We start from the raw sequence: 13068 nt of genomic DNA, 5'->3' as shown, positions 1-13068 counted from the left end.
CCTTTGATAGGTCCTGAAGATGAGACGCAAATCAGCCTGGAGCTTGGTGCTATGTAAGGACTGCACAGGCAACAGACCTTGAGTGTACACTGCCTGGGAGGGCTGGGACCTGTGTGCTTGCCATCACACAGCCCCCAGCAGCCATGCAGTTGGACAACTAGAGTCCTCTGCACTTGGAAAATGAGGCCTGGAGAGGCAGGTAAAGGTTGGTGACAAGGGGCCCCAGTGGGGTAGTGGCAGAACCAGACCTATACTGTATCTAGGACTGATAATCTACCCAGAACTGCCAATCGTCTCTCTCTCTGTGTCTCTATCTCTCTGCTTCTCTCTCTCTCTCTCTCTCTCTCTCTCTCTCTCTCTCTCTCTCTCTCTCTCTCTCTCACACACACACACACACACACCTTCATAACTCTTACCCCATGTCCAGGGCACTCACACTGACACCTAGTAGGTCTGACACAGAACTGATGATAAACATTCCAATTTCCCTGTCCAACCTCTTGAACTTGCCTCTTGAAAGAGCTAGCCTGTTGAGTTAGGTAAAGGACCCCATGGAGAGTCAAACACCCCCATATTAGGTAGTTTAATGAACACAATTCATTCAGTGCAGCCAGTAGCCTGGAGGTAAGTACTATTATCTCCATAGGATGAAGAGAGAAACTGACAGGTAGTTCAGATGCTAACTGCCCTGTTCATTTGCTTACTCGTTAGCTATGTGCATTTATCGAACGCCTACTATATTCTAGCACCAACAAATGCCATTCACAAGATGAGTGGGAGTGACCCAAGCCTTCCTGGACTTGGAGATAGATGACAGACCAAAGGCAGATGATCATGTGACTCCTCTCCCAGGATGGGAAGGAAACATACTGAAAGGCATTGAGGGCCTTACTGCCTACTCTGCCAACTTGTAGAACAGAATACACGTTTGTTGATGTCTTCAAGTCCTGTGTGTGCACGTGTTTGTGTGTGCGCAGGTTTAGAGACTAGAAGTCAATGTTGGGTGTCTTTCTCTATCGCTCTCACCTTAGCCTTTTGAGACAGAGTCTCTCCCTGAACTTGGAGCTGTGGCTAGGCTGGCCATTGACTCCAGAGATCTTGCTGTCTCCACCTCCCCAGTGATGGGACTATAGGCATGCACCACTCTGCCTACCTTTACATCTGCGTGCTGTGAACCCACACTGTGTCCCTAGGCTTGCACAGCAAGTACTTCCCCAACCGAACCATTGCCCCTCCCTGTTTGCTTTGTTTTGTTTGAGGCAGCATCTTGCCTTGTAGCCCTGGCTGCCTTTGAACATGGCATCTTCCCTTCTGGGCCTTCTAAATGCTGGAATTACAGGGGTGAGCCATCACAACGTCACATATGAGCCCTTCCTCTGTCACAGGTTCTTATTTCATGCATGCCCCAGACTGTACACAAGATAAACTAATCCTGAGTTTCTAGTCTAGATTAGAGACATCCAGGAAGCAAATAACAAGTGGACAGTGAAGAAGGAACACTATTACCTCCACCTGAATGGTTGCTATGAGTAAAACCATGAGTGACACATGTGGGTGGCCCCTTCTAAGCAGAGAAAAGGCAGAAGAGTTTCAGTTGAAAAGCTAGGCAAACCCCTTGCTGGCTGAGAAGAATCTCCCTGACTGAAGCCTGGGTTAGAACAGCTCCCACAGGTGGAAGGTGTAATGACAATCCGCTACAGAACATTCAGACAGCAGTAACAAAATGGGAAGGAGAGGTGTCTGGGACACCTTGCAAGTGGAGGAACTCTTGGGGTCTTGCCCATCGATCCCCACCCTACACCAGCATCTTCTCCCATCTGTCCATGTGCTCAGAGTTCTGTCTCTCACCAAGTTCCTTTGTAGCCCTCGTCTCTTCGTCTACAGAATGGGGAGCACAGACATCAAACAAGCTAATGAGAAATTGAGCCAGGCTGACATTCAGGGTCTTCAGGAAATGTGCTGGCATTGTTGTTGACCTGGCTACTGGTGACCCTCATGAACTTGGAGCCTCTGAGAAACTCCTTGTTCAAATCTGAGTCTACTAGCACCAGCCCTGACCTGTCTGAAGCACCCTGGAGTCAGCACTGCCCTGGGCCTCTGAGGCCTCTGATCATGCAGCCCAAAGGCAGATGTCTGGCCTGGGCTCCAGGACCTCAACCTCCCCACAGCCTGCAGAGGAGAAAGAGAAGTCACAGTTTTCTTAATCATCATTGTGTGTGATCTCAAGTGAGTTCCTCTCCTTTCAAGGTTTCAGAGTTTTTGTTTTTATATAAGAGACTGGACATCAGAACATTCATGCAGCCCTCCTGAGGGAGGCAGGAGAATGGGATAAAGGGAATTCAGCCCCACAGTCAGCCAGCCCAGGCTATCCTGCCATTGCAACCTCTTTATCCTCTCCTTATTTCTTCCTCAAATCCCATCTGTCAGGATGAGGATGATGGGAGCCCACCACATTCAGATGCAGACCCTCAGAAGGGTCCTCCAATGCAGTAAGTACTCAATGGACATAGTTCTTCTGCGGACACATCAGGTAAAACAGGGAATAGGTTCAACTGCATGAAGGGGCGGTGTCAACTGTCTGATGTTGCCCCAGGGTGACTGTGAGGCTCACCACTCAGAGCCCCACAACTTGGGAGGGAACAGTTTGAAGGCCAGTAAGCCAGCATCATAGAGTGGGACAGTAGCCATCATTTTGTAGTCTGAAACTGGTTTGCCCTGGTCTTGGTATAACCTGCCATGTAAAAATAGCTCTCACATTTTCAAATAGTTCAATATATCCAGAGCTTGGGAGACAGCTCAGTCATCAAGATGCTTGATGTACAGTGTGAGGACCGAGCTTCATCCCCACTGTCCTCTAACAGCCAAGTGTAGTGTTGCCTGTAATTATAGAGCTGGGGAGGTAGAGACGGGATTAACCCTGGTGCTTGCTGGCCAGCCAGGCTACCTGAATCCGTGAACTCCAGGTTCATTGAAAGACCCTGTCTCGATTTATATGCTGAATGTGCACCTCCCTCAAACCCCTAAGAACATGTGCAATACACACAGAAACACAAGATCATAGCAAAAGAACACTGTGGTGACAAAATAATGGGAAATCTTAATTTGGCTCCCATATGTGACTTTTTCTTGGCATGTAGTCATCCATTGGCACTCTGCCACCTTCTTCAAAGGCAGAGTTGGGGAATTGCAACAGAATGGCCCACAAGCCTAAAATGTTTACTGTCTGGTTATTTACGGGGAACAACTGCCAACCTCACTACCTGGCAACTGCCCTGTGTTACCTGGAAGACTTTGGCCTTGTGACAATCCATCTCTACAATTTCACCAACAGTGATATTCTGAATGTGTCATTCTGCCTTTCCAAACCCCATCTGTAAAATGCTTCTAAGTACCTCTGGCTTTCGGGACAATTCGTGATGAATAAATACCCACCCATTGCCAGACATGGGAGTCTGTGGATGGCGGGTAGATCCATGTGTAATTTGTGTTTGTATATGTGTGTGTGTGTGCAGTGTACATGTATGCAGGTGTACATGTGTGTGCAGTGTGGATGTGTATAGTATGTGCAGGTGTGCATATATGTGCCAATGTGCATATGTATGCAGTATAAATGTGTACATGTGTATGCAGTGTACATGTATGTGCAGATGTGCATATGTATGTGTATATGTGTATGTATGGAGTACATATGTGTATACAGGTATGCATGTGTATGTATGCAGTACACCTATATGTTCATATGTACATGTGTGCCACACATGTCTGTGAATGTGGAAGCCAGAAGGAAACCTCAGGCATTGTTCTTTAGGAATAATCTTTTTTTTTTTTTTTTTTTTTTTTTTTGAGACAGTCTCACATGAAGTGCTGACTGGCCTGGAACTCCTTGTGTAGACCAGGATGACCTTGAACTCACAGAGATGAGCTGCTATCCAAGTATTAGGGTCAAAGGTATATACCATGATGCCTAGCATCTTGGTTTCTTTTGGCCAGACTGACTGGCCAGTATGTCCCAGGGATCTACCTGTGTTCATTCACCTTCACAGTGCTGGGATCACAAACAGGTGCCATTTCACCTGACTTTTTAACATGGAGCTCGGGTCTTCATGTGTGCAGGGCAAGTTAACAGATTAACTCATATATGCAAAGAACACAGCTGGTATGGTTTCATGGGATAACACTATCCATGGTTTCAAGGATAATGCTCGCTGCTTTTATTGGCATCTAAGTGAGTGATCAGCTGCTTTTGTCAGGTAGCTCTCATCTCTCATCCTACGTGACATCTCCCACCCCTGACATCACTCACAGTCATGTCACCGCCACAGGAGGTTGAGAATGGAAGGCAGAACCACAAGAACCCCTGTATCACTAATGTTTCATGGACCAAACTCAGACCACCTAAGACACTGGGAAGGCTGGAAATTCAGCCTTCCTCAGCACGGGGTGTGCAGTGTGCAGGTTCTGTAACCAGGGAAGGAGCAATGCTGGGGGCGAGCAGGCATTTCTGGCCCATGAGTGGGTGGGCTTTAGGTCTCTCTTAAAGACTTCAAGAAAAGTAAGACATTTTAAAGCAGAGGTGATGTGGTGACACTTTTTCAGTGTGCGCGCGCGTGCACGTGTGTTTGTGTGTGGTATGTGCGTGTGTGTGTGTGCGTGCACTGTGTGTGTGCGCATGTGTGTGCATGTGTATGCATGTGTGTGTGGTGTGTATGTGTGCATGTGTGTGCGTGTGTTGTGTGCGCGTGCTTGTGTGTGGTGCATGTGTGTGGTGTGTGCGTGTGTGCACATGTGTGTGGTGTTTGTGTGTGCGTGTGTGTGAATGTGTGCATGTGATCACAGGGTTGCCAATGAAAAGCCCTGATGTTCTTGTGCCTCTGAAATGACCCACAATGCCTTTCTCTGATTTTGTCATGTCTGAACAAAATAACTCCCTATGTTTTAAGCCACTGGAAGACAGACATGCTTTCTATTGCTACCAAAATAATTCTCGCTGATGTAGTCCTTTTCTGGCCACACTGCCTGGGTTCAAAGTCAGGCTCCGCCACTTTGTCCATGCGTGGTCTGTGGTAATCACTTCCATCTGTGTGGCACACTCCCCACTCCACCCTTTCCCCCTCCACACACACATCTGAAATACACAGCAGCTGCTACGAGCCCAGAATCAGAGAGTGGAGAGGTTAGACCCCCTCAGGTCAGTGTGATCTGTGACAGGAGTCCTTACCTGCCTTCAGCCCCTACTCTGAGGTGGAGTCTCACCTTAGCCCTGGCTGGCCTGGAACTCACTATGTAGACCAGGCTGGCCTGGAACTCACTGAGATCAGCCTGTCTCTGCCTCCTGAGTGCTGGGATTTTAGAAGCCAGTCATCCCTCCTCCCTCCCATCATGGAGGACACATCAGGAACAGCATCATGTTACTTACTCTCTTTGCAGTTGGCTGAGAATTCTGTGAGCAGTTGCATCTGGGAAAGAAACTGCAAACATTTGCGTAACTTCGTTACATTCTTACAGAATGCCCTCAATAAGGGCTACTCTGGGCAACGCTTTCTCCAGCATTACCCGGGAATTTGCACAGTCCCTGTTCCCACTAGAGTGGGGCATTGCTCATCTGATGTTTGCCAGCCTCATTGTTTTCCCGAGTGCTTCACTGAGTCTCGGTGTATGGGTACCCATGCAAATGCTTGTGAACAGAGCTAACTCCAACATCTGCTTCCAAATTATAGGAAGAGTGCTTAACCCGTTGCTTAGTATACAGTGATTGCCAGTCTTAAAACTGCAAGGTAGCACGGCTTGGCATATCTGATTCTCAATTAACTGTCACTATTTAAACACTTAGCCCACAGTGTGTGCCCAGCACGTGTATATGCCCTCGGCCGTCTCCAGCGGCCTGTGCACCTTGCTCATCCCACACCCCCCCCCACCCCCCCAGCAGTGAGGTGGCCCTGGCAACCCTCCAGCCTCACCTGTGCTTTCGTCACCTTCCTGATGAAGGTCCTTCCGAGCTTCCCGGTGGCCAAAGAGGCTTTTGAGGATGGCATTGGCGATGGGCAGCATCATGGCGGTGGAGGCCGTGTTGCTCAGCCACATGGACAGGAATGAAGTGGTCACCATCATCCCTAGAATGAGCCTGGGTGGCAAAAAAGTGTTGAGGATGGATCTAGAACCTGGAGTCCAAGGGGGAATATGGTCTAGTTTCCTGACCCTGGGGAGTCTAAAGGGCTGTTTTTTATAGGAAAGAAGTTAGCGTCCAGAGAAGGCAGATGAGGAGCAAATAGGGGAGCTAGGCTTATCTTACGTCATCCGTGGTATGTGTCACGGAGCAGGCTCTGTTCTCTCTTCTCATTTGTATATGGGTTCTGGGATCTAACTCAGGTCATCAACTGAAGCATTCACCCACGGAACCATTTTGTCTGCCCTCGGCTTGTTTTAGATCCAAGGAAAACTGGGTTTATATTGCTTAAAGGCACCTGGCCATAAAGTCAGTCCAAGCCCTGGGTTCCCCTGCCCTGCTCCCAGGTCCTGAATGGTGCCTGTTCCAGAATGAAGTGACCCAGCACTAGAGCCTGCCACCTTCTTGTGTTCTGCTCCCACTCCTGCCCGCACCCCACTGCTCACACGGCTGGGCTTCCCCACAGCACAAAACCCGCCTGGATGCTTCTGTTCCCAGTCTCTGATTGGTCCACACCCCACCAGCAGAATCTAAACGTCATGGGCTTGTCCATCTGCAGCTAATTTAATACACAGTATTAAGTAGAAGGTAAGTGGAGGCTTTGACATAGATTAAGCCTCGTGGGCAGGATGGTCCATCTCATGGTCCTGGGTTGTTATTTTAAATCATGCAATTAACAACCTTCTAGGAAGAGTGAGAGTTATCAGACCGCTGCAGGGGTTCATGGGAAAACAATAATACGTCTATCTATCTATATATTAAAACAACATTTTTTTTTTTCTTTTTGAGACAGAGGATCTTAGCCTCGGTCCAAGGAGCCTGATCACACTATTCTAAAATCCTGTGGACAAGGCTGGGGAGCCAGGACTACAAGGCTGGGGAGCCAGTTGTCCAACTCCATCTCAGGTGACTTTGTATTTTATTTTATTGCTTTTTTGAGATGAGGTCTCACTGTGTAGCTCTGGCTGTCCTAGAACTCACTATGTAGACCAGGCTGACCTAAAACTCACAGAGACCCTCCCGCTTCTACTTCTTGAGTGCTGGGATCAAAGCCGCACACTACCATGGCTGGCTTTAGATAACTTTAAGAATAGAGAGGGCACTGTCAGCAAACCAACTGTACATTGCACATGAGAGGAAACTGCCGAATTGTCACCGAACTAGGAAGCCAAAACATGTGAGAATGGCCCAAACAGGAAGAGCTCGTTTGTCCCCACCCACCTGCCCACCCACCACAGGCCGCCCTGTGGTGTGTGTGACCTTACCTGGCAGGCTGGACTCCAACCAGCATGAGGACCTTGAGAGCGATTCTCCGGTGCAAGTTCCATTCCTCGATGGCACTGGCCATGATCAAGCCGCTGAGGAAGAGGAAGTTGGTGTCGAGGAAGTACTGGGGGCAGACCTTGCTGGAGGGTAGAATGCCCATGAATGGGAAGAGGATGATGGGTAGGAGAGCCGTCACCGACAGGGGCAGGGCCTCTGTACACCAGTATATTGCCATGAGCAGGATGACATACAGGCAGCGACCTTCCTGTGTGTGGGGTAGGGGATGAACACTTGGTCAGTGGCTCAGGCATCAGGCCAGAGGCCTGTATTGGGGTAGGGGGAGGGTACCAAGGTTCATGCTCAGGGTAGCAGTGGACAGCATCGTCTTGCTCAGCTATAGAACGGGGAAGCTGTCTCTATGCACCGCAGATGCTATTGTTGGGAGATATATGAAAACAGCTCCATTATCTCTGCAGAAAACCCTAAGGAAGAGCATGTTCACAATTTATTTTTATGGAATCATAGAAAGTTCGGGAAAGCCAGTAGGGAAGTGAAATAGAAGGAAATTTGGTAATACCTGGAGCATGATCCTGGTGGGAACCCTGAAGGTGGTTGTACTAGCTGGTTTTGTGTGTCAACTTGACTCAAGCTTGAGTCATCAGAGAAGAAGGAACTTCAGGTGAGGAAATGCCCCTGTCAGATCCAACTATAAATCATTTTCTCAATTAGTGATCAATGGTGGAGGGTCCAGCCTATGGTGGGTGGTGCCATCCCTGGGCTGGTATTCCTGGTTCTATAAGAAGGCGTACTGAACAAGCCAAGGGAAGCAAGCCAGTAAGCAGCATCTTCCACAGCATCAGCTTCTGCCTCCATGCTTGAACTCCTGTCCTCACTTCCTCAAATGAAGGAGATGATCTGGAAGTGTAAGCAGAATAAACCCTTTCCTCCCCAACTTGCTCTTTGGTCATGGTGTTTGGCCTCAGAAGTAGAAACCCTAACTAAGAGAGTGGTGCAACAGGTATGTCCAACCAACCGTTCAATGTTAGGCAAAGATGCTATCTACAAAGGTCATGCTTGAAAGCCACATAGTCTACACAAACACACACACACACACACACACACACACACACAAAGGAGGAGAAGAAGGAAGGAGAGAGAGAGAGAGAGAGAAGCAACCAATGTTTTAAGTTAAGTTGAGGAAATCTGCATAGAGCTGCATTGACACCTATCCTTGGCAGCTCTACACAGTAGAGCATGTCTTGAGCTATTCTCTGGGACATAGAACAGTGTGGTATTTCACAGCTTGTCATCCTTGGTTGAGGACTACTCCTTGGGGAATCGACTCCAGGGGTGCGGTAGACTGAATATGCCCCTCCAGCCAGAGAAGTTCACCATAGAGGCAGGCAGGCGCCACTGGTGTAAGTGGGAATGGCCAGCGGGGGTGGCAACTGCCATCTCTACAAGGACACTCAGCAGTGCCCAATGCAAGCAGAGTCTTGAGATGGAACCAAAGAGCCTACACTCATTGAGCTGTTCCCTGCCATTTACCCTGCTCTGTACACTACCTGACATGAGTCTCAGGTTTGGGAAAGGTGGGTCCTGGGATGCCTGGGTGTAATGTAACTGACTCTTGTGTGCCCTCAGGCCATCTTACATCTTTGCATTTGGGAAAAAAAAAAAAAAGACACTCGTACAAGGTCCTTCACTTTTATCTCGGGTCCAATGCAAGACATTCAAACTGCTAGAGTCGCAGTCCTCCAACGTGCTGCTTGGGTGTGGTGCCTTGCTACCCCCAGTTCCACCTCTCCATGTAGTGGGGCAGTCACATCCACGGAGAGGTTGGGTCTGTTGAACCGTGGGAATAGGGAGGATGGGAGCTGAGTGTGAAAAAGGCAGATGCTAGCATCTCAACTCCTGTGCCCTCTCCTTCCTCTGTTGACTGTGGTGATAAGAGGTGGGGCTCTTAGAAATGGGACCCGCACCCCTGTGAGAGTCCTCAGGGTCTTTCTTCGGCTCTTGAGGTATTCAAAGCAGGACACCTCTCTGAGGCTAAGGGCTGTCTTTACTAGACACCCAATCAGTCAGCATCTACATCTTAGACATTTGCAGGACTACTAACCAGAATTGTGGAGTTCCCAGCCTTCGGGACTGTGAGCAATAAACTTACATTGTTTATAAACTACCCCAGCTAAGGCATTTTGTTACAGAAGCTCAAGTGGACTGAGACCCTCTGTCCAGTTTTACATCATCACTGCTGTTCACAGCCAAGAAATATTCAACTTCTAGCTTTAGATGCACACTTGGCCAAGACTTCCCGGGAAACGGCCTTCTGACACCAGCTCCCAAGCTTCCTCATGAGATTCCACTTTCCTTGCCCTAAGTTCTTCATCTTGGGTCACTGTCACACCTGGATTTCAGATCCTGTCTCCAGGTCCTTTGAAGAACGACTTGAAGAATGAAGCCTTCCAGGAGACAACAGCAGATCTGTGAACTGGGGCTTGAGGGGTATTTGGCACCAGGAAGGAGAGGGGATGCCTTCCGCCTGTGCTAGAAGCTTCTTTTGTGTGTGACTCAAAAAGGAGCCGTGTTCTCCAGCTGGACCCAGAGCCTGTAGAAGCCAAACCTAGCTAACAAGGGCTAGCATTGTTTACCCAGCATCCATCTGTAACATTCTCAGGCAGGCAGATGGGAATATGGGTTGTTCTGTTGTGGTCTGGCTTTTGATTTTGTGGCGTACCAGCGACTGAACCTAGGGCCTTACATGTGCTGGGAAACTTTCGATCTCTGAGCTGTGTCTCCAGCCCCCTTTTACCTCTGTAGACTTTAAGACAGGATTTCATTAGTTGTCTGTGTTGGCCTTTAACATGTCAGAGCCCAGGCTGGCCTTGAACTTCAACTCCTTCTGTCTAAGCTTCCCAAGTATCTGGGACTACAGGTCTGAGTCACCATGTCTGGTGGGAAATGTGTGTTTCCTTCTTTAAAATGCATGTATGTGGATGTGTGTGTGTGCGTGGGCATATTGGGGTGTGTGTAGAGGCTAGAGGCTGACCTCAGGATTCATCAGGAATGTGGTCTACCCTCAGCAGCTGGAACTCATAAATTAGGCTAGAGTGTCTGGCCAGTATGCTCTCAGGCCTTCCTTTCTTGCCTCTCCAGTTCTAGAATTACAAGCAGAAGCCTCCACACCCAGCTCTCTGTGTGCGTTCTGGAGATTGAACTCAGGTCCTCATGGTTACAAGGCAAGCAATTCACCAACTGAGCCATCCCCTCCCCAGTCACAGTTCTTCAGTAGGTATATTAATGTGGTTCAAAAGGAAAAGAGTTACTCCACACCCAGAGAGTGTGCAGTGCATTCTATATAGGCAGAACCACTGTAAAAGGGAATTTGCTAGGGGCTGGTCAGATCTCATGTAATATCCATAACAGAAGCCCAGGCATATCCTCTCAGGCCATGTAAGATATTCCCAGGGAGGTTCTGAGGCTAGAGAAGTCTCAAACTACTGCTCCTCTGGGCATCTACTAAAACTCCCATGACAGATGCACTGGAAGCTGACAAGTTACAGAACCATACTTGCATTTGTTCAATGCAGTTTCTCAGGATGCATTCATCCACAGATTAGAGTACTGCTTTAATCGGCCCATCTTGCGCTCCATGGAAACAGTGAGGGAAAACAGCCCAACTGTATGTAACCGGGGGAAGATTCCAGCATTCAGCAGGTGCCTTATGCCATCTCCCCAGTTAGTATCAAAATTCCACGAGAAGAGGGTCCTTGTTTGATGTGTCTCATTCTCTTCTGTATCCCAGAACCTAGCAGTCCTCTACATACTCATTCTTGGTTCTTGGAGGGAAGACTGGGTAAATAAATGTATGAATGGGCAGATAGACAGATGAATGGATGGATAGATGGATGGATGGAATAAATGTATTGATGGATGGATGAGTTGATAGACAAGTGGATGAGTGGATGGATGAATAGGAGAATGGAGATATGGGTGGGTACTCTTGGTTAGGACCTAGGCTGGAGCTTCAAGACACAGAGGCAGGCTAGTGAATATTTGCCCTCCCAGCTGCAGAAGGGCAGGTGGCTGGAGAGTCATGGCTGAAGACTCCTAGCAGCAGCACAGCAGGCTACTCAGTGGCCATAGTGGCCCTAGGTCCTGAAGGATACTCCAGAGGAATAATTAGCTACTAGCTAAACAGGGAAATTGGAACGAGCTTTTGGGAGCTCTCAGCTCTGTTTCAGAAGATTCACACTTCCACAGAGTCCGAAGGTCAAGCCCTCTGCTGTCCTGAAGCCTTTGGGTATTTGTTTCTCAATGTTCGTTCAGATCCCAGACAAGACTTGAGGGGCAGTAGAGGAAGTTTGCAAGTCAGATCCACTGACTCATCAGAAGTTGGTGTGGTTGGTGTGTGTGTGTGTGCACGCACGTGTGTTGGGGAGCTCACTTATAACACTCAACCTAAAACTTTCAGGTAACAATGTGGCTTCCTGGCTAGTTGAGACTTGTCATGAAGAAATGAAGAGGAGGTGTCACAGGGACAAGAGAAACTGAACAACCTCATGCCCACAACTTAAGAGAAACAAATACCTTGAAAATGTAACCCACTCAGTTCTCAGAAACAGGAAATAGAAACATTCCATCTCCTTAGGAAGTCAAGTCAGACATTAAAGCCATCCATCCCTAGCCCCCTCCCCTCTGCCTGCTCTGCTGCTTTCAGTCATGACCCTGCTGAACTGAAATGTAATTGGTAGGGTGTCTTACACACAACTCTTTGAGACTAGACAAAGAAGGTCACTTCCTGTTTCAGGCTATGGGCTCAGGTTAACCTGGAAATGTCAGCCTGTGATGTTGAGTCCTGTTTCCTTCTCTAACCTGACCCATACCACCAGGTCATTGTATCACGACTATAGCAACAACAACCTGCAACATTTCCTGAATATTTACTAAGTCCCAGGCTTCTCACACACAGACTCAATTAGTGGCTCCAGAAACTTCTGTAGGGCCACTATTACCTCCCCCCTCTTTTCAGGTGGTATTGTAAGAAGCCACCCATTTCAGTTGTGCCCAGAAAACCAAGGCCACATCTTATCACGGCTCCCGGGAGGATGCTAAGTCTGGTCAGGGCTCTTGATTTCCCAATTCTTCTCTCCTACAGAGACTCCATATATACAGATTTCCCCCGAGGCAAAGACCCTGGCAGGAAGCTGGAAACACAGCAGGGCTTGGGCAGCAATAGGTTTCAATAGGTCAGAAATAGGTTTCATTGTTTTCCTGGTTGGCAGTGGAGCAGTGCTGGTGACCCCAATGTCTTCCCTTTCCCAGCTGAGCATCCCAGGTGCAGATGGATTCGCCCTTTGTCTCCTCCTGACCCAGCAGGGTCTGGAGGACAGAACTGATTCACAGCAAAGCTCTCGAGCACTCACTGACAGCAGGGTTAGTAGGCGGGATAGGTGGAAGGCACACAGGTATAAGTTAACACTATAGTCTTTGTTTGTTTGTTTTTTGTTTTCTGATTTTTTACTGTGGTCACCTTGCTGGAGCAATTAAGGATCAGCCACAAAGAGGGGCAGAATGGATGAAATGCCATCTTTGATAACAAAAGAAAAGAGCAAAGACCCCCAGCCCCTAGGTGTGGT

The 13068-nt window shown here is 48.4% G+C and overlaps 1 protein-coding gene across 1 annotated transcript in view; it reads right to left on the bottom strand.

Moving 5' to 3' along the window:
- Slc13a3 (solute carrier family 13 member 3) overlaps positions 1-13068 on the bottom strand; it is a 68000-nt gene that overhangs the window by 36380 nt on the left and 18552 nt on the right. Inside the window, exons 2-3 of the mRNA XM_051186209.1 lie at positions 7429-7694; positions 5958-6121 (exon numbers count right to left, since the gene is read on the bottom strand). Of these exons, the coding sequence (XP_051042166.1) occupies positions 5958-6121; positions 7429-7694 (430 nt within the window). The remainder of the gene's footprint in view (positions 1-5957; positions 6122-7428; positions 7695-13068) is intronic.

The sequence above is a fragment of the Phodopus roborovskii genome, unplaced genomic scaffold (assembly GCF_943737965.1).
Source record: "Phodopus roborovskii unplaced genomic scaffold, PHOROB, whole genome shotgun sequence".
Taxonomy (NCBI): Eukaryota; Metazoa; Chordata; class Mammalia; order Rodentia; family Cricetidae; genus Phodopus; species Phodopus roborovskii.
The sequence above is the reverse complement of the archived record's forward strand: the minus strand, read 5'-3'. Positions and strand labels throughout refer to the sequence as shown.